Source organism: Paralichthys olivaceus, chromosome 24 (genome assembly GCF_024713975.1).
Source record: "Paralichthys olivaceus isolate ysfri-2021 chromosome 24, ASM2471397v2, whole genome shotgun sequence".
Lineage (NCBI taxonomy): Eukaryota > Metazoa > Chordata > Actinopteri > Pleuronectiformes > Paralichthyidae > Paralichthys > Paralichthys olivaceus.
The window spans coordinates 12,805,231-12,832,824 of record NC_091116.1 but is presented as its reverse complement, the minus strand read 5'-3'; the positions used below and the strand labels follow the sequence as shown (position 1 = coordinate 12,832,824).

The 27,594-nt window shown below is 43.7% G+C and overlaps 2 protein-coding genes and 1 long non-coding RNA gene across 8 annotated transcripts; 2 read left to right on the top strand and 1 right to left on the bottom strand.

Annotated features, from left to right (window-relative positions):
- The first annotated feature begins 905 nt into the window (after positions 1–905).
- LOC109643883 (poly(rC)-binding protein 3-like) lies at positions 906–18,038 on the top strand. 6 transcript variants are annotated; one of them, XM_069521343.1, is made up of 13 exons: positions 909–1,174; positions 7,645–7,814; positions 7,913–7,936; positions 8,026–8,058; positions 8,179–8,295; positions 8,758–8,889; positions 9,105–9,233; positions 10,541–10,684; positions 12,556–12,597; positions 13,313–13,388; positions 13,901–13,956; positions 14,713–14,882; positions 14,998–18,038. In XM_069521343.1, the coding sequence occupies exons 2-13, from the start codon at positions 7,740–7,742 to the stop codon at positions 15,050–15,052; spliced, it is 1,053 nt and encodes a 350-aa protein (XP_069377444.1). In that variant the 5' UTR covers positions 909–1,174; positions 7,645–7,739; the 3' UTR covers positions 15,053–18,038. The 6 variants fall into 6 exon arrangements, with proteins under 6 accessions (XP_069377446.1, XP_069377445.1, XP_069377444.1 ...); XM_069521341.1 differs by having other exon boundaries at positions 13,898–13,956; XM_069521342.1 differs by having other exon boundaries at positions 13,310–13,388.
- On the bottom strand, positions 10,691–26,862 carry LOC138407028 (uncharacterized). The gene is made up of 5 exons (XR_011240426.1): positions 26,359–26,862; positions 25,852–25,914; positions 25,348–25,400; positions 23,408–23,579; positions 10,691–10,987 (listed from the first exon to the last, which is right to left on the bottom strand). It is a non-coding gene; the product is annotated as an uncharacterized lncRNA (long non-coding RNA).
- Positions 20,701–23,398, top strand: LOC109643884 (leucine-rich repeat-containing protein 3-like). Its single transcript, XM_069521346.1, has 2 exons — positions 20,701–21,275; positions 21,398–23,398. Exon 2 carries the CDS (start codon positions 21,837–21,839, stop codon positions 22,620–22,622), a length of 786 nt encoding a protein of 261 aa, XP_069377447.1. The 5' UTR covers positions 20,701–21,275; positions 21,398–21,836; the 3' UTR covers positions 22,623–23,398.
- Positions 26,863–27,594: the final 732 nt, after the last annotated feature.

Here is a 27,594-nt window from a genome sequence, read left to right as displayed (position 1 = left end):
GTGGGTAAAAGCACGGTAACCATTTTGTGTTGCATAGGTGCAAACATAATGGGAGCCTCAACACAAAGCCTATATTTTCGCTGCGGGACGAAGCCTGGATTTTGCTTTGGAGAGCATCTGTGCTCAATGAAAACAACTGACAGTGAGGTGAACCATGTCCCTTCATTGTCTGCGTTGCCCCTAATCCAGACAGCATAACCCCACTGTTTGCTTTTCCCTGGCAGCTCCCTTCAACGTTCTGCTGCTGCTGCTGCCGTCAAACCCTAATAATGTCGGATTAAGCTCTGCACAACTGCCCATCTGACATGAGGGCTGGATTTGTGCTGGATTGGAAAATCTGGATGGGATGCCTCCAAAGCTCTGTAATTCTGCACACACACACACAAGCGCACAGACACACACACTCACACACACACTCACACACACAGAAGCAGATTAAAAAGCAGAGAGGATGGAGAGGATATGCATGTCACAGTGGTGTGTTGGTGCACAGCTGTGTTTGTGTTTAACTTCTTTGAGATGCATCAAGCACAGAAAAGTTCCTCCAGTGAGTCCTTCATTCCAAACCCCCTCACAGCTGCACCTCCGCGTGTTAAATCATCATTCCAACATGAAGCCCGGTTACTTTCGTGTCGATTGTCATCAGCAATGACAAGGACGGAGGCTCGCTGGATTTTTGGGGGCGCCCGACCCTCCCCTGGGACAGACGAGTGCCCCGGAGGCTACAGTTCCGATTCAGGCCACCTCATCCCCAGACATGCCCCCACGATGCCCGTGTGCCTCAGTGGGCATGCCTCCCTTTTGTTGCAGTGGAGGGGAAGGGGGGAGGCGGCTGACGGGGGCGGTGGGCGATGGTCGCCCAGATTACGCCTCATCATACGGCCTATTTACACTTGACACCAAACAGTACGGCAAACAGCGTCGCGCCGCAGCGACATAAAACCTGCGCTCATTGAGGACGCCAGTGGGTTTCCTTTGATCATATAATTTCAACAGGCGTCACGTGTTCCCGTGGTCGCTCATGTGACCCGGTGGTTCGGACCAATAGGGTGGCAGCGTTTGTCCTGGGCAGAGCGAAAGGAAGAGGGGAAAAAAAAATAATTTGCTCTGTGCGATTTTTAATCCTGCAACGCTGAAAGTGGTCATCGCCTGCTGCGTCCTGTGCAACATTAAGGTAAACTCTCTTTTTGTGGCTCTCATGAAGAATCCTTTTGTAAACATAGCTCAAGGTGTGGTGTAGAATCTCTCATTAGAATCAAAGCACTGACAAATGCACAATTCATTTTTTGAATTTAAAAAAAAAACAAACCGGCTCTTGAACGTTGGTTTGGACACTTTTGAAAACGCTCTAAAACTCTCATGAATTTCAGATCGACGCCGAGTTGGGTAACGACATCAATAATTAATCAACTCGCTAACTTCCCCACAGTCGTGAATAATCATTATCCTGAGAATGACCCGTGACACGACTTATTGACTCGTTATCTAATTCAGTTATTCGAAGTAGATCAAGTTAACATTTTCGGGAAGTTGCCCTCAGCGCGTCCCAATTAGGTGACGGCATGCGGTGAGGAAATATTTTGGTTTCCCCCGGAGAATAGAGTCAATTTTCTGGTCAGTCGATTTTGCTTTTCTTGCGTCCGTTGATTGTCATTGTGCCGGGTGGCGATTAAACACGGGGAGTTTTATTGTTGCAGAATTAGCGGAGAATGCGGAGAATGAAAATACTGTGGAAGTGGAAGAACTGCCGCTTGTACACGTTCAACACTGCGAAGCTGCACTGAGCTTTTTCACTGTGGCAATGATTACGTCAAATTTTGCTCAGTGGAATTAAAATCAGTTCCTCCCGGTGATCATTACTCCAATTATCGTCACGCTGATATTAGCACTGCTGATGGCCTTATTCTCGGCTAGTCAGAGACCAAGAATGTCATTGGTCGTTAGCTCAAAAGCCAAACGCTGTATTTGACTCACACACGCAGACAATGAACTCCTTTGTTTGAGTAAAACATCTCGTGGGATCAAGTGTTTGGATTTAAATGTGTGATCCTCGCGGAGGGAGACGACACTATAAATAGAGCAATGAGTGAAAACTGTGAGGAAAAAGGTTTGACGGTAACAATTCGCCGAAAGAGTGAGAGTAAAATTTTAAAAAAGAGAAGCGCTCTTGATTCCGCTCTGCGTGACCGCTCGCTGAAAATCTGCACGTAAGGAAGCCATGACTTTGTGACAAGCAGTGATCTCACATTACAAATTGTGGCAAATCTAAAATGGCCGACTTAACGCTCTGCTCTTAGCGCCGCATTCACAGCACAACATGGTGTGCCTGCGCTCACTGGAGCCCCCCGCCCCCACAGTTTGGACGATGCGGAGCGAAACGTGCACTTCTCCGCGAGGTACTTTTAAAGCCACTTGGCGAGAGTTGGCCCTCGTGTCGTCTTCGCTCGTCGCCTCCTCCGATTCGACTGCTCGTGGTGTGGGGATGTGGCGGCCGCGGTTTTGATTGTGATTGGGGCTGAGCGATCAGGATGCTGGGCTGCTGATGTGGGCTGACAGCTCTTGAGAGCACTGTCATAGCGGCGTATAGGAAGGCCGATAGGGTGGACGCCCCCCCACTCCGCCGCACCACGTACAACAAAAGCCTGCGCCAGACGAGACAAGAGCTGCTCATATACCAGTAAACTGAGGGCGGAAACCTCGAGACTCTGTAACTCCATTTCCTCTGCTTGATCTGCCGACAGTTTCTATTTCTGACAGGAGCGATTATCTATCACCCCCCCCCCCCCCCCCCCCCCTGCTCCTCAGATTGTTCATTCCTGTAGCTTTCCCGGTCGCAAACTTTGTCTCCGAGACGCGCTTTGCTCCGGAAATGCGACTGTAAAAAGTGCCAAGCGGCCCTGGAAGCGTGCAGGACTCATCCAGGCAGAAGAGATCCTGTGGAAACATATGGATCATCCAGGTCACCCTCTGTGCTCCCCCTCTGCTGCCCTACATGCACGCTAATATTCCTGTCGCTCACAAACATGCACCACAGGCCGGGCATGGACGAACACATTGGCTGCTAAACCTTTTCTTTTTGGCGGAGGTGGACGTGCACACACATGCAGTCCTCCTCATTAACATACGACTGGTAACAACGAGTAATACTCTCAAAGACGACTCACACGTACAGTTTGGTCTAGTTTCACATCGATGAGGATGTTTTCTTTGGTTATTTCTCAACTGAGAAACAGTGAAGACAATTTAAAAAATGCACATAATGGACATTTTACAGAAGACAAAGCCCGAACTGACGGATTGTCGATGAATCCCTTTCTTTAAACGGAGGTTGATTCACAGCGGGACAGTTTGCCGTCGCCCGTCACCTTGAAACCGACCTTGTCTTTCTTTGCTTTTAGGGAAACGTTCTGAAACTTAAAGGAGCAATATCCAAAATATTAAAAACGTGGACTCACACAGAAATAAAAACAAATATAAAAGCGCTGAGATTCGAACGCCTCCTTCCTGAATATCTGAGATACAGATAAACTTAGTTTGGGATTTAAAACTTGAGTTTGACTATTAGCAAGATTAAACAAAAACTGGGACAGGATGGATTACCGGGACATGTTTATGTGGACAGTTACATTTTGGTGGTTTAACATAATAATAATAATTCCTGGACTGGTATTTTTGAGCACGTGCAGTCTGGTGCACACGCTCTCATCGAACAGGTTACACTCATGACGACTGTCACCAAAAAAACCACATTTACTATTTCACTGAGGGGACGCTGAAGATGTGAAGATGAACACTGAGCTGCTCTAACTTCATTTCTCTCCGACATTAAAAGCTCGGAGGTGAAGCTCGTCATCGTCACTAACCTCTGCAGCTTCAGCTCTGGTTGTGTGCGGTGATGGACGGTTTTATATGAAAACGTCATAATGACATATCTGTAGATATGTGGATTAGGACGAACAGATGACAGGAGCTTTGGCTTAGATGAGACGTGCCAGAAGTCCATTTAATGATTTTCTTTACATGATTTCACGTCTCTCTCTCTCTCTGCTTTTTCTATCTCGGTGATGTTTGCATGACAACAGTGGGATTGTCATCACTGATTATCAACACTTGTAACCTGCATCTTTACATGATGTCATATTCCTTTTAATTTGAGCAACATGAACAATATATTGTTGAGTTTAGGGTTCAGAGTTTCAGTGTCTTCTGCTGGAATAATAGATTTTATTAATTGTTTTTAAGCTTCACATTTGTTTTGGGGATTTTAGTGGATGAGTTTAGCTTCTCAGAATCATCTGAATTTACCCAGATGAGGAGAAATCACTTAATCTTTAATCAGACTTCATGAGAAAAGTGATTATCATCAGAATAAAATATCTTGAGCAGTGAATGCTTCCCTGAACTGAATTAATTAAACAGAAATTATTTGATCTTTCTTTTAAAACCTGCTGTAGAAGTAACATCCTTCTATTTTCGATGTTTGCCGCAGTTTTTTCCCCAAATTTTTTGAGGAGGGACTTTTTCCGGACTCGAGCGACAGCGGACAGAGTGATGTGGAACATGTGAAAGAGGTCAGAGTGAGCTGATTGTCACTTAGCTGCGCTCTCTACCTGGAGTTCAGGGCCGAGTCAACAGAGGGGACGTCCGCTTGTACATGAACGCTGCTGTAATGAGCCACCTCCCACTTCTTCATGTCTTTAAGACAGAGAAAGATAAAAACATCAAATTCTGTTTAAATGGCTTCAGACACTGAGATAAGAGCGTCAGCGTTCACGTTTGAAATTATGGACTTTCACGTGTCATACAGCTGCACTTAAATTAGCTTTTCCATCCATTTGTGCAGACGTGTTTTCTCATCATTTCCACACCAGTGCTCCTGCACAACAGCAGCATCTTCTCATTGTTAGCTGCACATAAAGCCGGACGATGACACAAAAAGGGGAAGAGACCTCAAGTTCTTCAAGAGCAATGCACGAGTCCTTTCTGTGGCTTGCGCCGAGCAGACGCGGGGGGAGATGGGAGGCAGGGGAGGGGGTGGGGGGGGTAGGTGGGGGAGCCATTTTGTGCACTGCGTTGTCCAGCCGAGCGTAAAGCGTGATTAATTCAATAGCCGCCATAGAGGAGGAGGCTAGCAGCTCTGCAACGCCGAGCGTGACCCACTTTCCCCGTCAGATGTCATGAAAAATTCCCTGCTATCCCTCTGTGCGTTTCTCATTCGCCCCCATCGCCAACTTCCTGCCTGATTAGCAAAGAGACGATCAGAGGAAAATCACAAAAGTCGACGTACGTGCGATGTGTTTGAAACCGGCGGTGGAAGTGGAGACAGGACGGAGAAAATTTAGATTTTTTTAAATGTTTGTTTTAAAAATTCAGACCCTAAAAAAAAAACCATGGCTATTTGCTGGAAGGATTTAGCCCATTGGGGCAAATGAATCACGGGGCCTTGACCTAATTCTATTATGCTACAGGATGTATGAGCAAAAGTCGTGTTGAGGAGGACAACTATTCAGAATGCAGCTCTTAACGCTGACCTCCTTCATCTCTGAGGTCCAGCACGCTCGTTTTTTGTTGACCTAAATCTACACAGCACTATCCCACAGTCTCAATCACGGCTCGGGAGCCTCCTTAAGCAAAAGTATATATTTAAAGGGCTGTTTATTATTGTGCAAGAGCGGAGAAAGCGCGCACTCAATATAAATGTAGTCCGAGATCGTATAAAAATAAAACCTTGGCTCTAAAGTCACTTCTTTAAGAACTTCTCTGCCCACGAATCCTCAGTTTGTCGTCTTGAAGGAGGATGAATCCTGTGCCATCCATCATCAACGTCAGCTCCAATCCCATCGTCAGTCTTGGTAGGTTTATTTACGCCCCCCCCCCCCCTCCTGCCCCTGGAGAGGACCTGCACCGCTGGCTTGGGTCTTAAACCCGGATTAAGGCTTTTTATGTAATCTGGTCTCCTCTGGGAGATTGGAGAGACAGCTGGCTACAGAATCCCTGTCCTTATCCGTCGAACCTCCGCTGGCCTCCGACCAACGTGCATGCAGCGTAGATTAGAGCGGAGGGACGAGATCTGGAGCCAGAAAGTATTTGTTTGTGAACATATGTGCGGGTCCAGTTAGAAAACATAAACACCTGAACAGCTCCCAGCATGAACTGGAGCTTAAAATACATCATGAGTTCATTTCACACCTTTTAAACTCTCCTCGCTTCATATGCATGGTTAAATTATTTCAGCTGCAAGTTGGACTCATAGTTCTGTCAATTTATAAAAGTATAAAGCAGCAACGAAGTAAAAAAAACACAAGGAAAGACGCACGATGTGTAGAAATAACCAGTTAAAAGTATTATTAAAAAATAGTTAAATGTTGTAAAATACACTTCTACTGTAAAAACAGCAGGAAAATATAAGAAATATAAACTGTTTAGATGAAAAGTAATTTAGTTTAGTTTTAAAAATACTAGTCAGTAAAGTAGTAGAACAGTTTAAACATGAGTATTTACAGTAGTGACTTTATCCATATAGTACTATCAATACTATCAATACTCATCTCTTAAAAATCTGAAATACATAAAACTACCAAAGACAACTGTAAATAAGCAATTGCACAGGGGAGGAAAGAAATACATGCATGTGTATAAATATTTAAATGTTCTCATAGCGACAGTGATATTATTTGTCTCTTCAGTCAAGGTGAACTGATCCAGAAGCTTTTCTCTCCACATATGATTTTCAACCGGCTGCAAATGTCAATAAATACCAGAATGAAAATAGTATTTAACTGATACTTAGTCCTGTATGTGAATTTATCAAACTCACAATATAGAAAAGTGCAGTTTGAAATCAGATTTGAAGGTTTACTGTAGATTTTCAGGGAAATATCTAATAAATTATATTAAAAAATCCAGTGAAAATTCAAATTAAATCCTTTCAGTTGATAATTTAAGAAGCTAATCATCATTTCTGTCATCACCAGGAACCACTGACTAAATCAGAAGAAACATTATGTTTGAATAATAAAGAATTTACCAGATTAACGTGCTGCTCCACATGTTAATATTCCATACCCTCTGTCAGGGAGTCAGATTACAGACTGAAGCGCCCTCTGGTGGTCACCACTCAGCCCTGCTTGACTCATCACTTCACCTGTCAGGCAGCGTTGGAGACGCTCCGGCTGAAACGAGCTCGGTATAAATAAATATAACGTTCGATGTCTCATCTCACATATGCTGACCCACATTTTAATGGCATCGAGGGGAACACAGCTTTTATCGTTCACTCTGACTCTCACACATTGTCCTTCCTCTTTAAATTCTCAAAACAGCAATAAATGTGGATTCGTCATCTGCAGCTGAAGATAGTCTGCAACAAATCCAGGGTTTTTACTCCTTCACTAAAAAACTACAGGCTCAGAGCCATGTACATATATCAGGTATTCACTGCCACGAGATGTTGCACTAAAGGTCGAGCGTCTCACTCCAAAAACAAAGGCCACCTCCGGCCTCCATTTGCAAAGTTAGTGAAGCCAAATAACCAGAGATGCTTTGTGCACAAGGGATGATAAATAAAAAAAGGATCCAGGCACGACCATACGCCACGGCTGGCTCGACCGTCTTACGCAAACAAATTCTGTTTCTATCCGGCAGGTGACCGGTTGGCTGACTCCACCATCACACTCGCGGTGGCCCTTGAACCTCTCTCACTTGACCACGCCCCTTATTCCTTCACATCCAATCCCGACATGGAGCCCATCAAGGTCCAATCAGAGGGTGGACTGAATGTGACCCTCACCATCAGGCTGCTGATGCACGGAAAGGTAAGAAACACCGAAACACACATCTGGCTCAGAAATTCACCTTCCTGTTCGGTAACTGCTGATTTCAAAAGTCCACCTGTTGTGTTGTGTTTGTGCAGGAGGTCGGAAGCATCATAGGAAAGGTATTTATCCGCAACACGACAAACAGACCACGTAGAGCATCATCGACGCCTGTGGCAAGCTTCTCAATGTTGTTTCTTTTCCTTCGCAGAAAGGAGAAACGGTGAAGAAAATGCGTGAAGACGTGAGTTAAACATTCCTGCGAAGATTCTTCTCAGAATTATAAACTCATTACAGCTCTCGGTGGTTTATGTTTCATCTTTTTCTTTTTGTTGTTGTTGTTGTTGTTGTTGTTGTTCTGCAGAGCGGAGCCCGTATCAACATCTCAGAGGGGAACTGCCCTGAGCGGATAGTCACCATCACCGGGCCGACAGACGCTATTTTCAAGGCCTTTGCCATGATCGCCTACAAGTTTGAGGAGGTAGCAACGTGTTTGACACAACGAGTTCCTTCCAGAGGAGGAAATCACATCCTCTACTTTTAAAACCACACAATTACAAGCGCAGCGATGATTTTTAAAAGTGTCTCGTGTGTTTTACGCTCTCCCCTACATTCCACCAGAGCTGTGCTCCAGCAGGTTTCCTGACTCACACCCACATGGAATACAAAGCAGGCTTGGCCTTGTTACACAGGACAGAAATGTGCTGATCTAACCTTGCAGCACTTTTTGAAAGTGGGCCAGTTCTGTGTTTTGATTTGGGAGCCCGACCGAGCCAAAGTGTCAAAACACTACACACAGACCTGTGCCAGGGATGAGAGCGTACGGACCCAACGTGGAGGGACAGAGCTTGGAAGCGCTTAGAAACATTACTTCTATTTTTTAGCTTTAACGATTTAATTCTCTTTATCTGATGAAAGCTGTGTTTTGTTCTCCTCCCCTCAGGATATAATCAATTCCATGAGCAACAGTCCAGCCACCAGTAAACCGCCCGTCACCCTGAGGCTCGTCGTCCCGGCCAGCCAGTGTGGCTCCCTCATCGGGAAAGGAGGCTCCAAAATCAAAGAAATGAGAGAGGTAGAAACTTTTTCAACTGAAAGGTTGTCAGATATTAACCTGGTCCTGGACTATTATGGTATGTCAACAAATTGGACCCAAGAATACACAAAAAAAACCATCAAATCCAATTTAGGAAGTTAGTATAAAAACCACAAACATGCTCGACGAAGCATCTTCAAAGTTGTGTATTTTTATGTCTCATATATTTGCTTATGTTTCCTTCCTACCTCCAGTCCACAGGCGCTCAGGTGCAGGTTGCAGGGGACATGCTCCCCAACTCCACCGAGCGGGCGGTGACCATCTCCGGGGCCCCAGAAGCCATCATCCAGTGTGTCAAACAGATCTGTGTGGTGATGCTGGAGGTACAGAATGGAGGGGCGAACCAATAAACGAGGGGACATTAATCAACAGTGATTATATTACAGATATAAATCATACCTGATAAAATGACTCTCATCAAAATGCTGTTATTTTAATAGTGGGGATTTCACATTGTTATCGTATTACAAAGAGAAGTCATATATAAATGCATTGTTTGTACTTTTACCAATAATTACTGCATTTCTTATATCAGACAGATGAACACACACAGAGGGAATTATTCATTATCTCTTTGGGTGAAGTTTATTCACAATCAGAACGTCACTGAGTAGAGAACAAACCTCCGCTAACGCTTTATTTGTTCCCGACCCACACTTATTCTCGGAAGTCTTTTTCCACTGGGTCGCATCGTGTGCAGGATTCGATTACAGCTCAGACAGATCCCAGATTCTAAACTGGAGTTCAGAATTTGCTGAATTTCAATTTCAACCTGGGTGTTTTAGTTTTAGTTTATGCACTTAAATTAATAAGTAAAGGGGTTAAAAATACAATAAAATATCTCCAGGATAATTGTTGATTTTAATCAAATTGATCAGATTGTTTCTATGACGGGAAACGTACTCTCTCTCTCTCTCTCTCTCTCTCTCTCTCTCTCTCTTCTTTGGCAGTAATCTTGTAGTTTTTGCATAATCTCCGGCTGCCGCTCTCTCAGGGAGGCTTAATGCCAGAGAACCTCGGCCGACTCGTAAAGACACTGACTGTGAATAAAATTCACCCGGCAGATCAATACAGCAGGTGCTTACTGTGCTGTTTCAAACTCTGGAGCGCTGCTGTTTCCCTCCCTGACTCTTTCACTGCAAACAGAATCCACCCACTCGCAGATGCACGTCACCGTCAGGATAATGCTTCTAATCACCGGGCTACATGCTCTCGAGTTGTCTCTCTCTTTCTCGCACCATTAATTTGAACTATCTGCGCAGCCAGTTCTCCATTGGGCCGTCACGATGGCACCAACCGTGGATACTAGGAGATATGTGACCTGAGCGTAAGTCTCTAGAATGTGGACTCGATATCTCAGAAACAGTTTGTTGAGTCATCATTATCCAGTTGAAAGTGATGTTCCAGGTAAATCTGCGTTTAGTCGTGCACCGATTCTGAGTTTTTACGTCAGCATGCACACACGGTGAAGAGCACTTTTGTTGGCCGTCTTCCCCGAGGCACTGTCCCTCTGGTCTCACTTAATGCAACGTCTTTCTCTCTCTTTCTGTTCCCTCCTTTCTTTTTCTCTCTTGCTCTAACACTCTCTCCCCATCTCACTCCTTCTTCTACCCTCCTCTGCTCTCCTCAGTCCCCACCGAAAGGTGCCACCATCCCCTACCGCCCCAAGCCTGCCTCCACCCCTGTCATTTTTTCAGGTGGCCAGGTAAGAGCAGACCCACTGGGGGCGTCCACAGCCAACCTCAGCCTCTTACTGCAGCACCAGCCACTGCCTGTTAGTGTCACACCAGGTTTTACTCACTTCTCCCCCTTTTCCTCACTCCCCCCCACCAACCCCCACCCCCCCCCAACTGGCATGAACCTATCACTGCTGTTTACTGTGCCCCTCACTGTCGCCCATCACCACCCCCACCCCCACCCCAAGCCACTCACAGCAGAACTGAGATAAAACACACGGAGAGAGAGAAATGGAACAAGTCTCAAGTTCTCCTGCGTTTTTTTTGGGAAATTGGCCAACTTACCTTTTAATAATGAGAAGACAGGAGGTGGACGGACGCCCGTGATGTCCATGTTAAACCTAAACAGACAAAAACAACCTTATTTTAGCTACAGAAAATACTGCAGGGAATAAATATTACTTTTATTACAGGTTGTTTAAACTTCATCACACACGGAAGCTGCATCAAGGCTCACGGATTCATATTATGTAGATATTTCTGTATTTATATTCAATTTTATACTTTCACATGTTCTACCTCATCTGGCTCTGCTGCAGAAACAGCCTTACTGTTAATTTACCGGATAATCAACAATCAAGTGGAGAAAACATCAGACTACAGATTTAAAACAATTCAAACGATCACAGACTCGATGCAAATTGACTAGAAACACAGAAACTGAACAGGAATGAGCTCTTGATGTGGATCCACAGCTGAAACACGGTGTGTGTGTGTATAAACACAGTGTATATAAAGATATACACACTAACACAGAGTGTGTGGGTAGAAGCAACAACGTGGTTGTGTTAAAATCATATTAACACAGAGACCGGAAACGGAAGGAAACAGAGAACAGGCCACTGATTGGCTGATTGAAGACAGGCGAGTGAACCAGGTGAGCTGCAAATATAAATACTCAGTAGAGACATCTAGCGGCCTGGATGTTAATTACAGGCGACAGAAGAGCAATTATCATTGATTGATTAATCAATTAATCAACTAATTGTTTCAGATCCTATTCAATAAACTACTTTCCTCTTATATTTACCTTCAATTAACAACTGTCAATTTATTCTATTTTTTTTATTCAATTCTTTTTTCTTACCTTTCTCTCACCATTTATTTTATACTTTATCTATCTATTTAGATATATATATATACATATATATATATATATATATATATATATATATATGTCTATAGCTTTATACATTTATATCAATATCATCTATCTAATTAAATATGAAAATGTTAAATATCGCATTTAGTTCAATGCTTTAAAATATAAAAAATTACAAAATCGGAAACACATTAAATCACTTGATAATCAACTGTTTATAATAATAGTGAGAGATTCATTTTAATCGTAATGCGGGAAAAACAAGGAACGATCTCAATCGCTTTAACATTTGTTCTACGTTCACTGAATTTCCACCGTGTTGAGACTTGACACGTCATTTCTTGGTGTTTGCGGTGCAGCCTCGGGCGCTGTCTCGGCCGACGACATGAAAGTGAGCTCAGTTGTGATGTCTGTGGCCTCAATGAAGCACACACCCGATAGGTCAAGTCACATTACTCCTCTCAGGGCCGCTCCCTCCTCACCCTCCCCCTCACTTCCCCACTGTCTGCGTTGTCCCTTATTGATTTAGTTCAACTGGATCTGATTGATGAATAGCACGAGAACGTGACAGGAGTGTTTGCTGCATGACATTTTTTGTGTTGTCTTAAAATATCGTGTAAAAAAAAACGTTAAAGTGAAAGATTAAGTTGTAGAAAAGTCAATTATTTGGAATTTTTCTCATATTAACTTTAGTTTTTTGCCTAATTGTTTTATAAATGTTATATTTAACATGTTTTATTAAAAGTCAGTATGTTTGTCCTGATGATATAAGAAGATGACAAAAACCTCTTCTCCTCGTGTCTACAGGCTTATACCATTCAAGGACAGTACGCCATCCCTCATCCAGACGTGAGTGCTAACCCCATGAGGCAGTCCACGCTGCACACCTCTCTCTTTGAGTCTCTCTCCACCCTTATTAATATTAATTGTTAATATTAATACATCTTTATTTTTCTGATGTGTAATTCCTATATCTTCTAACTTTTCTGACTCTTGCCTCCCGGCCCTCTTCTTGGCACTAAACCTCAGAGGGCTTGGCCTGGTGGCTGTTGCTTTCCTGGGAATTTGCTTGAAATAGGAATTTTATCACAACAACCATCTCAGAGCAACACTCGGAAATTTGTTTCGGTAAATGTCCGTCGACGTCGTCAAAAAACCGTTTCACTCAAGATCGGAACCAGAAGACAAACACTGAGAGAACAAAATGAATCAATGAAAAGTTGGACAACAGCGTGAAGCCTGTGTCCGCCGCTGGCTCTACAATGGGATGCTTGATGGAATGCTTAACAACCGTAACTAAGGTGGGCGGGGCTTGTTCTCCAGCATCATCCGGCCAAGTCCTTCATGAGCTTCTCCTCCTCTTCTTCTTCTTCTCTCTCTCTCTCTCTCTCTCTCTATCTCTTCGTCCTTCACCTGTCTGTGTTGTTACTTCTCCTCAGATCCTCTTTTTACTCTTGTAGCATTTCGGACAGACCTGTGTCTGCGTGAGTGTGTCAGCGTGTGCGTGAGTGTTTTTAACGATGACCTCATAGCTCTGCTGTCCTCCTCCTCCCCCCCTCAGCAGTTGAGCAAGCTCCACCAGTTGGCTATGCAGCAAACCCCCTTTACCCCCCTCGGACAGACCACCCCTGCCTTCCCCGGTACGTACCCACCTACACGACGACCCTTTTTTTACCAAAGCTCCTTCTCTCGTTTTTACCTGTAGAGACAAACACAATCTCTTCCTCCTTTTCTTCTCTTTCTCTTCTTTTCCTGTCTCTGTCCTTTACTTTTTTCTTCTTCTTGTCGTTCTCCTCCTAACGGTCTCTGTGGTGCACTGCCATTGACATGGCCTGCTGGTGGTCTGCTCGTGTTGATGTTGAGGTTTCTTATGTTCTTTGGTTTTTCCCCTGAGCATTTCCTTTTTCTTTCAACGAGTCAATAGCCTCAGAGTGTTTTTCATTCAGAGTAGAATTCACATTGTCAGGTGACAGTTATTTTATACAGTGAGTGTGTGCAGGCTCTGCTCAGGGCTGAGCCAGAGCTACCGGTCAATAGACAGGGAATGAAAAGCCTCCAGGAGCGAACTTCATTATTGTTATTCACTCCCTAAATGTGCCAAACTCTATTTCCTTCCCTCCTCTCTTTCCTGTCTGATTCCTGTGTTCAGCAGCAGGTCTGGATGCCAGTAACCAGGCCAGTACTCATGAACTCACCATTCCCAATGATGTGAGTACATTTGTCATCATGTGCAAAATCTGCTTGTGACTACGATAAGTGTTTTGTTTGGATTCTTTTAGATTTACAGAGATTAAATCAAAACCGAGATACTTGTTGCCTTATTTACGCTATTATAGATATCTTTCTTTATTAATATTTCAAAAAACAGTGTCTGTCCACATAATATTCTTCTAATATCTTAACTTAACTTGCACATGAGAACGCAAACAAGCGTTCCAATAGGTGGCGATAAAGTCTAAGATACGTCAAATAGCAGAGAAGAATGTTTTGTGAGCTTTTGTGACAAAACAAAAACAACAGCAGCCAAGAATTTGAATTCTTAATTAAATGGTTCAATTATAAATTGGAAAATTTGTCCTCAAACCAGCAAAATGCAGAGAAATGGAGTTACAACACTTCAGGAACTAAGTGCGATCAAAGCCCAAATCCACAAATGTTGGCCCACAATGTCAAAAACTGTGGCTTATTATCTTTTAACGTTTCTTCCTCGGGAGGTTTCCACAAACACAATGTGACAGCAGATCAACTACTGAGATTCCTTCTCCACAGCAGAGATGTGGGGAAGCCAAAGCCAGTGGGCTGTGTAAAGTGATTGTCCTAAATAGAAAAGACTTGTTGGACCCAAGAAAAGTTAAAGCATGAAGCTGAGGATGACCGGTCATCGCTCACATTCGTCAGAATGTTTGTATTCATGTCCTGTGTGTGCGCTGGCCATCCTAAGTCCAACCCCCATTTTCTTCCCAGCTAATAGGCTGCATAATCGGACGCCAGGGAACCAAAATCAACGAGATCCGTCAGATGTCTGGGGCGCAGATCAAAATTGCTAACGCCATGGAAGGGTCATCGGAGCGCCAGATCACCATCACAGGGACCCCCGCCAACATCAGCCTGGCCCAGTACCTCATCAATGCAAGGTCAGAACTCAGGGCACCGTTAGTTAGAGTTCACTTTTCAGAAAGAAAAGCTGCAACCGTCACAATAGGTTGGAAATAAACAACCAGAGGAACTTTCTCCTACTTCCTCCTTTAGGTTCAGAGACGTGGCGGCCATGTGGAACGACCCATCTTCCATGACCACATCCTGAGATCCCTGACTGGCTCCTCCGTTTGGCCCTTTCCAATGACTGACTACCGCAGACAACCCTGATGCAGCCCTTCGGACTCTGGCTCTGGCTCTCCGAAAAAAACCCGACCACCTTCCCGCCCTGGTTCAAAGTTGTTTATACATCGGGGGGGGTTCGGTGCTCACTTATATTTCAGAGAGCCAAATTTAATCTTAAAAAAAAAAAAAAAGAAATTACAAAAAAGAAAATCTCTGTTGATTAGGTTATTATTATTATTTTTTTTTTAGAGAACTGTTGAAGCATGTTGAATGTTTATTAGGAACAACTTGTGTTAACTCTTTCTTTCTTGCTTTTCTATCTATTGCTTTCTTTTTCTCTCTGTCAGTGCTGCGTCATAGAACATCATTTAAAAGTATCAGACGTGCTCGTAAACGATTGAACATTTTTGTAGAACGTAGATATTTGCATATTACAGCTGCTCAGTGATGCTATCGGCAGAGTGTGTGGTGGGATGTAGCCAAATTATCAAATTCTGATAATATATTTTGGAAAAAAAAAAAAAAAATTTGGATTGTTCTGCGTTTGTCCCAATTTGCATCTTTGTCTACTCACGAATCCAATCTCTACCCATGACTCTTTGCTGCATCACATGACCCTTTTAAGCCAATGGTATCACTCCTAGAGCCTCCCTTCTCGTGTTCATTTCCTATATTTACATTATTGCTTATATTGCATGTGTTCAGTGTCGTATCATTGTGTATTTGAGGAAGCCTGTTCAGTGTACATGTCCCTTCACATGTTATTATTATATCTTTGTGCTCCTGTTCTTTTCCCCAAACTTTTTCAGCATTTCTGGCCACTCACGTCGAGTCCTGCTCCCTGCCCAGACGAAAAACTTTCCGACATAGCCTCCTTCTATCAACACCGATTATTAGTACATAGATGCATGAATGGGAATTAGTGAATAATCAGTGGCGTAAACACTGACTGAAAATTTAAATGATTGTTTACTAACGTATTACTATACTGTATTTGTTTTGTACGAGGACTATTGTGACGTAGCACATTAGTCGACTACGCGGCGCTCATGCAATAGACTATTCAACACTTTACTCTGGACTGCCTCTGATGTGGGAGGAATTAGTTGGACTTAAAAACCAGGTGTTGCGTCCAAACCTTTCAGCTTCCTTCCCTTGTGCCGGAAACTATTCTCTAGAGAAAGAAAAGTAAATCTTGGCCCCTGTGGAAGCTTTTCGAGGGAGAGCCAAAAACAAGGGAGAGAAGCCGAATCTTACGGCGAAGCAGCCTGAACGTTTGGACGAAGCCGAATGGTATTTTTTGGGCCAAGGAATGTTCAGGGGTTCATTGGGGGGAACCCACGGGGTCTGGGCGGGCGTGACCACTCAGTCTCTTTTTCACGATTGTTCATCTTGTCATGTTCTTTTCGTTGTCATACGGTTGATTTGACGCTTTAGGTTTGAATGTCTTTTTATTGTCACAACTATGTCAGCAACTTAATTGTTTTTCTTTAAAAAAGGACGGGTTGGATGACAATTCCTGCTTCACTGGTTTTCAGTAAAACCAGCATGTATTTATTTATGGTGTGGTGATGCACATATTGACTTTTTGTTGCTCATGAAACTTAAGCTAAGTTAGTTTTGTTGTAGTGTGGTTCATTTGAGAGGGAGGTGTGGATGATATCTGGATTCAGTGTTTCAATCATCCCGCGCGTGTCACGACGATGCTCTAAATAATATTGGACGGCTTGACTCATCTCATTCACGAGCTTCAGCTGAGCTCAATTCAGTGTTGACGCATACAAACAGCTGTTGAATGTTATTGTCGAATCACATTATCTTCTGTCCAACACAGCAACATTCTGCATTTTCTTCATACATGCCGCCTCTTTTGTTTTAGTTCCAGGAGCCTACACTGAGCCTAAAAGAAAGAATTTGACATTTTGAGAGCTATGCTTAGTTGAGTTGGACGAGACAATCCGTCAGACATGATTTCACAGACATGAAACTCAACTTCGCATAAAAACTGTAAAAGAAAATTGTCCAAAATGTCAAATTAGTCTTTTAGGGCCTTGATGGCATAAATGTGATCATGTAAATGGACCAAATGCTGTATCAGTATACTGAACGATGCATAGTCTGCCATTATTCTGCAATAATTCTTACACTTCGATGTGAACTCAAATAGTAGCGCTAGCATTCATACTATGGATTTGTGTTTCTTTTTATTTTGACTCGTCATAGCTTGTACCTCGATGGGAATGTTTGTCAAATCAACAATCTGAAAATTATGTTTTCCGGCAAACGTTTTAGCTTTGGAACAGTTAGCCGATACCTAAGAGGTCATTCTTTCCGACTTACCAACAAACTGAAACAGTGAAGAACATCCTCGAGGGTATTGTGGCGTTTATACAACAGTGACGGTGCATGTGGACGCTCAACTAATGGTTATCATGGCACATGCATCTGACAAATCATTGTTGTATAATATGAACCGGATTGCTAACAGGAATATTGTGAGTGATGGCAATGTGATTTCAATAACATCAATATTCATGTGTTACTCAGTGTTTGAAAACTGTATTTACATTTGTGTAGGCTAAATGCCTGAGTATACAAACAAACTGCAACTAATGCAATAATAGGGTGCAATGTGCAATTATTTATTCAGTTATTTAGTTATTAGCATAGATACATGAGAGCTGTGTAGCTTGCTGGGTTTTTATTTTGTTTTATTTTATTTTATAACTTTCCATGTGGCAGCAACAGCAGGAAAAAAAAGGAATGACTAGACATGTTTTTTTGTTTTCTCAGCTTTTTTTTGTGTGTATTGCAGTTTGGGGAAAAAAGTGATAGAACTTTGTAACTATTTTCAATTGATTTATTTGCTATGTGCAGATCTATATTAGTTGTGAGTAATTACATAGGTATTAATTTCAAAGTGTTGGTAAGTATAAAAACAAATAAAGTTTCATTTTTTCTTTCTGTGACTTGTTTTGCTGCGGTTTCTCTTTGCTGCTCGTCGAAGGGGTCGACCGCTGTCACTGTCATTCTCTCCGCTGATAAAGTTGTGAGCATCGAAGTTGTGAAAAGTTCAGAAACTACACAGGATTGTTGGAGAAATATGTTGTTCCGCTCCCAGGTTGGTTCTAAAGCTGAAAAGATCCTCAAGGACAATAGCTGGTTTGTTTTACGGCGCCTGGCAGCGCGGAGGCAGCCTGTGTGATGGCCAGAATACCGGTTTATCTTAACAGAACATTGACGGCTTAAAAAACAAAGGCACAAGATGAGGCCTGTAAATCTAAGGCTCGTGCTGGGGAGAAGGGGAGCGCCTCAGTTTCTGGGTTCAGGGCAGCTTTGCAGTGTGTGGAGGAGGAGGAGGAGGCGGTGCAGTAAAAGGAGGTAAAGTTGTTTTCCAAACAGAATCGCCACAGTGAAGTCTGCAATTACATCATGAATGTTCCTCATCGTGGAAACAAGTCTCCTCGATCTTTAACGATAGAAAAACGTTGTCTTTCACGATCATCGGGTCAGGTGTAGCTACAATAACGATTGTTTCCGGTGTAAAAAATAACCCAGACTGCTCCGAACCTCGACCTTTAACAAGAAGGACGCCTACGCTGTGCATCACTGTTCTCACCTCCGTCAATTTACCCTCAATAACGGCTCAATAGGGATTTGTCCAGCTCGGTTCGTCCAAAACATGAAGGCATGCTCTGCCCTTGTGTTTGGCGTGCCATGAAACTTGGAGTGGGTCCATGCTATCACTCAGCATCGCTGCGAGCCGCAAACAGACAACCTTCTGTATAATGCAGAGGGCTGATGTCCGCGAGGGAGACGACTCGCAAACCCAAACGTTGCTGCAAATGTGTCAGAGTGGCGATATTCCGACCTTCTTCCTTTTCCACTCAGATCATGACTGAGGGGGGTCACAGTGCTGCTGCGTCCTCGTTTGTGAATGGAAGCATTTCAAAGCAGAGTGAGCTCTGGCTTCAGAGAGGTCAGTGTGTTCTGTGGGGCTGCTTTCAGAGAAGGACTTCACAAAGTCATCTGAGGTAAAAAAAAAAAAAAAAACCAGGAGGCAAAGCAAACGGAAATGCTCGACCAGTCAATAAATTCAACGATTATGCCTTTCAGTGAAATTGACAGGGCTGAACTGTCGGCAGTTTAATCACACGGATGCTCTCAGCGACGCAGCGTTTGAGCTGGTGCTAGCTTCACAGGTCGTCTGTCACCGAGGGAGGGACGGTTGTATTATCACTGTTTATGAAGAACGAGCGTGACACGCAGGGCGAACAGTCAGTCAGAGACAGAGCATGAGCTGGTGACTAAAATAAGGTTCGGTGTCTTCACGGTTTTTCCTTCAACATGTCACTTAACTTACTGAATTTTAATTTAAACTTATAATCTGCAACTTCGGCCACTAGGGGTCTCTCAATCAAAACATTAACAAAAGATCTAGTTTGATGAAGCAGCGTGGGATCATGGGAGTTATTGTCTTGAAAATGTACTGGATGCAACTAAGTTATATTCACGTGTTCCTTATCTTTAACTTAAGTGCTTTTTGCATCGCAAGCTATAGTTTAATTTCCTTTCCTTTGCATCAAATGAACAGAGACACGAATAAAAATTAAGATTTAATTCAAATGTGCAAAGGTGGAGAAGACGTCGTAAAATCTTAAAAAGACGTTGAGATGTCGTTTATAGACGCAAGTGAGCATGAAATTTTAATTTAATACATCAGTGGCTGCAGTTATATGAGCAGATACTGTAGATGATACGTAAACTACACAAAAGGTCAGTCACAGAAATATATTCAAATGTAATCAGTCAATTATTTAATGACGTCCCACGTTCATTAAGGCCAAAACTTTTCTCAGAAGGTTTCTCATTTAGTAGCTGAAACTCAAAAACTGTTTTAAAATGGAGGTTACAGGCACGTATGGCTCTGGAGATAAAGGTGCAAGTCTGTGAACAAGGGTTCAAGGAATAAAAATACTTCAAGCGAGACAGAAAACTGTGTTTTTAATTGTTCATGATTATAATTTGTCTTTTTTTATTGACTTTTTGAACTGATCTGGAGTCTGATTCCTTCAGATGTGATCCACTGCTGTTATTAGACGTGATATGGATCCGGTAATCCAGCCGCAGACAATCCTAGTACTAGTACTCATATAAACAAGTACATTTGATGAGTAACTTTTCATTATTGACTAAGTATAAAAATGACGATAAAGTTTGTGCTGAATAAGTTTGAATTTGAGTCGGAGGTACAGCTTCTCACAGGATTGGCAGTGATGAGAGTGAGAGGGAGCAATAGGACGCACACACACACATACACACACATACACACACACACACACACACTGCTGCAAATCTGCACTGACAGGAGCTCGTAAGCTGACGTTAAAGTGTTGGACACCGGCTCCTGAACCGGCTGCGTTCTCTCTGCTTCAGCGGAGACGTGCGTTTATTTATTTGCAAAAGGATGAAGGAGGAATTGTCTTTTCTTCTTGTCTCTGCTGATTTATTCCTGGATGTCAGGTCGAACAGAGGAATCTCCCCTGAGACCGTGCACACGCTTATCTGAGGCGGACAGGGTGAAGCTCGGAGGTAGGTGCCGACTCTAATAATCGAATCTAACAATATACTCTCACTTTTTTTAACAAAGACACTAATTTAAGTGTGAATAATTCTTTTTGGGGTTAATTTGTCAGAAACTGCACATCACAATTTGCACTGATGAAGTTTTTATCTGATGAATATAAATATCATTGTCGGACTCTGACTTAGGGAAATCAATAACTGATCCAGAGGAACTTCTCTGACATTAATCATCTTTATCAAAAGCTGCTCATCAGCTGTTCTTTGTGTTGGTATCTCGCAGCGAACGCCTCGTGTCCTGTACTCGTTTTTAACGTACATCCTGACCTTCACTGCTCGACTTTCCTTTTTATTTCATCAGAAATCACTGTTTTCAAAGTTCATCAGCTGCATATTGATGAGCCCGCACCTTGTTTAATGCTCCGTCATTTTCTCTCAGGCGTGGATCTTCAGCGAAAGGAGCCGAACTATAGAAACATGTCATTATTATGATAATGCTGAACTTTACTGCCTTCCCCTCAGAGGAGGACGGAGTCTGAGGAGGAGAGACGGTGGACACGTTTGTCTCAATAGGAGCTTTGTGCACGATGGCAACGGAAAACTGACGAAATACAACTGAGGAGGTAAAAAGAATTATTCTTCGAAATCAAAAATAAAGAAATTGCTGAATGTGAGAAATCTTCTGTGAAGACTTGGCATTTCCTCTATCTCACCTTTTCTCTTTGCATCTTTTTATCCACCACAGGTTTCTCTGAATTAGCCAGGACGAGCTCTTCAACCCTGGACACGTTATCATAACTCTTTGTCCTCAGCCGTGCTGCACTTTGACCTTTAATGCAGCGAGAATGCAAACCTTCGGACGCCTGATCCTGTTGTGTTGGACCTGGGACGACCCGGTGACACAGTTTGGGTGCCAACGCAGAGGAGACTGGCAGTGTCACCAATCAAGAAAGTAAGATCCCGCTCTGGTTTTGCCGTAATGCAAAGCGGCGAGACACTGCATCAGCTACACGTACGTACACATTCCTGCTAGAACACTTCATCTTTAACCTCTGCTAAGCCTTCAAATTCCACTCACTTCCTGGATTGTACATCCTGGGTCACTGATATCTGACGGAACGCAGCCGCAGCCTCGCCCCCCTTGCGTTTTGACGCAGGGTTGAGTTCGGTGTGAACGCCTGCTAATGGGGGCCTCTCGAAGGTGCAGCTCATCCATAAAACCTCCTTCCTGTGCTTCTCTTGTGGGAACACTGTGCCTCCTGTCGTACGTCATGCCTGCGTCTGCTTGCCCTAAGACCTGTCACTGCACGGACAGAAACGGCGTGGTGGTGCAGTGCACCTCGCGCAACCTGGAGAGCATCCCGCCGAACCTGCCCAAGGACACCGTTGTTCTCTTGCTTTCGTCAAACCGCATCAAACACGTCACAAAGGAGGCGTTCACAGACCTCCGCCGACTCAGGGAGCTGGACTTATCTCAAAATGCCATAGAGAGCGTGGAGGCCGGCGCCTTTCAGGGGATTTCCGAAGGCCTGCGGAGCTTGGATCTCTCAAACAACCACCTCAGCAGCCTCCCAAAGGACACGTTCGCCAAGCTCCACGCCCGCATCCGCCTCTCCCACAACCCCTGGCACTGCGAGTGCTCTTTGCAGGAGGTGCTGAGGGAGCTGAGGCTGGACCCTGAGACGGTCAATGAGGTCAACTGCTACACGTCGGTGCAGGAGGAGTACGTGGGACAACCGGTGATCCAGGTCCTGGACTCTGGGATCAACTTTTGCAACTTCCACCAAAAGACGACAGACGTGGCGATGTTTGTGGCCATGTTCTGCTGGTTCTCCATGGTCACGGCTTATATCATTTACTACATCAAACACAACCAGGAGGACGCCAGGAGGCACATGGAGTATTTAAAGTCGCTGCCCAGCACCTCGCACATCAGCAAGGACTACGACACAGCCAGTAGCGTGCTCTAAAGCAGCTTTGAAAGGATGTAACTGAACCAATGAACACAGATCAACGTGTACCGATGAATATGTTTACAGCCAATAAGGAACACTGATAAGTAACAGCTTTGCAGCAAGTGATGAAACTTAGCTGTGATATATGCAGCACAAGGCACCGAGTCTCATCATCATTAGGTCAAAAGTAGCAGCAGAATCTAAATGAAACTTTTAACTTGTTAGAAAGTTACCGAACAGGTGACGAGCAGGAAAACAGGCTCCGCATCTCGAATTTGTTTCCCTTCCCTCTGGAAACAGTCGGAGGCAGGTAATTGATTTTCACTGTGTTGTTATGTATAATGCAAACACGCATCTCCGAGGTAAACGTTATCCCTCGGCTGAATCTTTAAGGTGTGAGTTTACGCACCGAGTGAAGTGGACCTGAGAGTCACTGTCCGTTAGAGATCAGATCACCACAGGAAGAAATTAGCAGCAGGAGAAAGACGAGGGAATTTTATCACAAACTGTAAATAAAGATGGACAAGTAAAGTAAAAACTAATTAGATCGCCCCTTAGTGGCTGACTGCGGTATAGCTGATAAACCCCTCCTCCCGAGTGTACGTCAAGTAAATGTTTCTCAAAGATGGTTTCTGAGATTTTAGGTCGTTCATATTTCTGATAAGTTCGGTTTTATTAGTGTTTTCATGGTCAGTGTCACGATTGACAGCTGAGACCGCCTCCTAATTATGTCCTAGACTGTGAATAAAGATGGACGACACATGTCTCCACTTCCTCCCTCATGTGCTATCGCAGCTTACGGAATCCCGGGTGGAGCAGAAGCAGCTGCCCGGTCTCTGGCAGAGCGCCGTGCAGAAGGGCGTGAGGCGTCCCCCCGTTGGGATAAAAGCTTGGCCATCATCCAGGCATCATCTCAGGATGGAGTCTGACCTCTCCACCGGTTTCTTTAGTCTCAACAGACTAAAGAGCTACCTGGGAAATGAGCAACACAGCTTCAGAGGGGGGGGTGCTGACACAGAAATATCACTTCTTTTAATTATTGAGTTGATTTTGGAGCGTGAAGCTTTATGATGCATTGGAAAATAGTCATTTCTGGCCAGGGAGATTCTGTGGTGAGTAGCAGAGGAAATTTGAGATACCTGATCTGTTAAATTCCCTGTCTCCTTCTTAATGTAAACACTTTGTATGTTTTATAATGGATGAAGCTCTATGATACTTCTGCTTCTCGTACATTTCACATTTTAGGAGCAATTGCAGCCAGAAAACTCACTGACACTTGTCACTGTAAATGCGTTGCTTTGAAAAGGTAATAACTTTCTCCCTGGTGGGAGCGAAAACAATCGATTCCTGTCAGAGAGAAACCTCCACTGGACCAGCTCCTCTCATTTTGCTCAAATGCAGCTGAGATTTCTTCCTCCCCTTAATCATTTCACTCTCACATCACATTTCTCAAGTTTGAGGTCGATGCAGTTTTACGTAGCAGTGTTGGATAGTAGACATGTAACTACGACCTTTCTGTTTGTTTCATGTATTTAATTGAGAAACATTAAAAGCCTCGTCATCGGTCCAACAGGTCTGATGTGATTTACTGCTATTTTCTGTCTCTTCAGTGTTTCTTGAGCGATGTTTCTGTCACACGCTTTTCACCTCCACAACAAATCATTTTTAACCCAAAAACATCTGGATGAGATCCAGTTGTTCCTGCCTGCAGATTATCATGAAGCGCACCCACAGCTCCAGATATGGAAGCCGTATATCTTCAGCTGCATAGATCTGGATGAGGCAGAATATTAATACGTGTCCCGCAGCCCAAAAATAGTTCCATCCTGCTTTTACATAAATCTAATGAGGCCCGTTCGATTTCATCCATTTATAAAATCACGTGAACGTGGCGGCACGATCGTGTTTGACGAACTCGTCATATTTTGTGTGTATCAACTGAAACTGACCTTGACGTCTCAAGAAAACTCCACCTGCAGTTTCCCTCCTGTCTCCTGTCACATTAATTACACTTTGTCTTACAAGTCCCGAGGGTCTGTAGCGTACATCATAACGAGCCCGGTGTCATTAATTAGCCGGGTACAGTTGAGGGTCAGTGTGCCCGAGTCCAGAACGGCTCTTTCATTAGCGCGGGAGAAAACATACCACATCGCCTACACCACTATCTGGGCGGCGCTCCAGCACGACACCGTGTCATCGTTACCTCACGGCTTCAGCTGAACTGTCGGCTGAGTGATGAACGGTGTCACTGCTCTGCTCCTCAGTCCAAGTCAGTAAATTCAAATGTGTTGTTTTATTATAACGTTGTATTATTCAGTCTTCAAACTCCACTCCATCACCGTGTCGTTGATTTACGACGGGAATTTTTTCCTGCTACAAAAAGGTGGAATAAAACCTTGTCGGAGGAGATTTAGCATTTCTTTACGGATCAGCCCGAAGGCCGCCGTGTGTCGTCGCTCAGAAACGACCTTCAGTGAAATAGAAAAGAGGAGAGTGTGTTTGCATTGTGGTTTTATTTCCTCTCTAATCGCTGTCGGTCAGGTTTAGGGCTCCTTCTCTCTTTTTTAAATAAAATGGAGAAAACCAGGTAACCAACCTAAATCACCACATTTTACATGAACGTGAAGAGGTTTGATTTCTAAGAATTAGAATTATTTTAGGAGTCTTCTCATGTTATAATAAAAAAACACACTCACACACACACTCACACAAACACTCACACACTCACACACACACTCACCTTGCTCAGTCAGCTGCTTCTTCTCGGTTCACTGCTCAAGGTTCAGGCCTCGGCTGCAGAGACAGAGAATGAGAAGATGTTTGTTCCCTTCAGCTGTGACCTTTATGTCTTTCACACAAACTCTTTCTTTCTTTAATCACAACTTCATTTAGCATTTATTAGTTTAACTTAATAAAGTCACTGCAGTGATGATGTGTAATACTGCGATAGAAGGACGCACAGTGTAAGGTTTAGGTTTGGTTTTTGTCCGTTGGTTGGAAACAAATATACTGCAGAATGCCACAGGCTCAGAAAACTCTGTCCTGATGTCTCCTGATGGTCAGAGCCAACAAAACGTCCAGAATCAATAAAAACATCCAGAATGAAAAAGGTAAATGTGTCGTCGGCCACTTTGAGACCGAAGGAAAGGACAAGACGTCCGACTTTGTTCGCTGCATCCTGTAGCTTCCTCTCAGGTTATTGAATATCTAATGTGACACACACACACACACACACACCTCTTACCTCCGTGTCAGAGCTGATGCATCACACAGCATCTTCACGGACGACTGCTCGAGGTTCAAACATCTGCAAAAGAGAGAGAGAATAAGAGAGATATCCAAACCCGTCAGTCTGTTCCTCAAACTCGGACTCTGGGTTTACTCATAAATACTATTCAAATAAAATCATCGCCGTGCAATAAGGTTACAGTGGTGATGTGAAATGAGCTGCAGGACGATGATGCACGAGATGGTTTGTTTCTATGATTCAGTCAAAATGTCTGGGAGGCTTCGGCTGGGGAATACACCAGGCAACAAAAAGGCTTAGCTAAATAATTAGCCAGACAAAAATGTTAGCTCAAGAAAATTCACGAGCTAAAAACAAGAAAACAACAGAGACATTTCAAATAGAGGCAATAAAATTAATTTAAAACGAGAAGATGCTAACTCACAAAACAACAGTGGGCTAGCAGGTTAGCTAAAGTGAGCCACTATTACTCCACCACTCATCATCAACCACTGTCATACTCACACTTCCTGTACATGGAACACACACTGGGATACCCAGGATTCCCATGATGCTTCATGGTCCAGATCTACGGTGGCTGAGAGAGCTCAACTCACTGCAGATTAAGAAAAAACATGCAAAGACTAATAAACACGTGCAAATGAAGAAAACGACGTCATCACGTTGACGACACAACACAGATACAGAGATGTGCTGCAAATTCAGAAAACGACAAGGGAAATGTTTCCAGGGGACCAACAAAAAGTGATGCGCGTGTGTTCCCGCAGCGCACGTGTCGTCAACTCAGTGAAGTAGTTTTCTTAATTTGCAGTGCGTTGAGTTCTCTCGGCCTCCGTACACATCTTTCCAGGAGGCATTCTCTCTGCACGTTTCAGCATTTGAGGGAAACGTCGAGGTTAAAGAAAATTCCTGCGGAGGGGTCTTTTGCTCTTTTCAATTCAGGGTGCAGCGCCTGGTGTTTAAGAGACGAGCAGAATAATTCGCTGAGAGAGGGTCGCTCGGTTCAGGGCGAATTCTTGGAGATACCACGCGTCTGAAATGTGTTTTTGTGAGACAGAGAGAAAGAGATGAGGCAGAGCCAGATAAAAAAAAAAAAATGAATAAATGAATATCACAGCTCTTGTGATGCAGGATGCATCCTGTGAGATGCAGGTTTTAAATCTATGTTGTGAGTTTGAGGCTCATCCAAGGTCATTTCCTGCACGAGCTGACTGGGCCCATAACCCAGAAGTCCATGGATCCAAACCCTCCTCGGCTAAAAACTGCTTTTACTCCCTAAAGTGATGAGAGTCGTTTATTTTAACGCAATCGTTTTTTATCTACATTAAACCTGCAGAGTATTAAAGGAAGGTCTGAGATGCGAATGTTGGAACGTGAAAGGAGACGGACACTCTTCTTCTCTTCTCTGGTTTGCTCGGGATTTGCAGGCTGCAGTGTGTCGGCCTCAAACATCCAGAACAACCATGAGACGATTAAAGGAGCTGATCATTACCTGGGTATGAGCTAAAGGCTTTGCTCCTCATTCCGAGAAAGTTGCGACCGCGACTCGTTTCTCTATTTCTGACGCCTATATATCTCTTCACTTGTGATTAAGCTCAACAAAATGTGAAATTGATTCTTTCTGGTTAACTATAGAATCCACGGATGAGACCATGTGATTAATCTGCTCCATTCATTTTCTCTGACACGGCTCGAAATACACGTGAAGGAAAAATTCCAGAAAGTCTGATCCGCACTTCG

Bases quoted from the DNA above. Each gene is read 5' to 3' on its own strand.
- LOC109643883 (XM_069521340.1), top strand. From the start codon at position 7,740: ATGGAGCCCATCAAGGTCCAATCAGAGGGTGGACTGAATGTGACCCTC. The intron at 10,685-12,555 runs GTTAGTGTCACA...TCGTGTCTACAG, and splicing joins TGCAGCACCAGCCACTGCCT to GCTTATACCATTCAAGGACA. The intron at 12,598-13,309 runs GTGAGTGCTAAC...TCCCCCCCTCAG, and splicing joins ACGCCATCCCTCATCCAGAC to CAGTTGAGCAAGCTCCACCA.
- LOC109643884 (XM_069521346.1), top strand. From the start codon at position 21,837: ATGGGGGCCTCTCGAAGGTGCAGCTCATCCATAAAACCTCCTTCCTGT.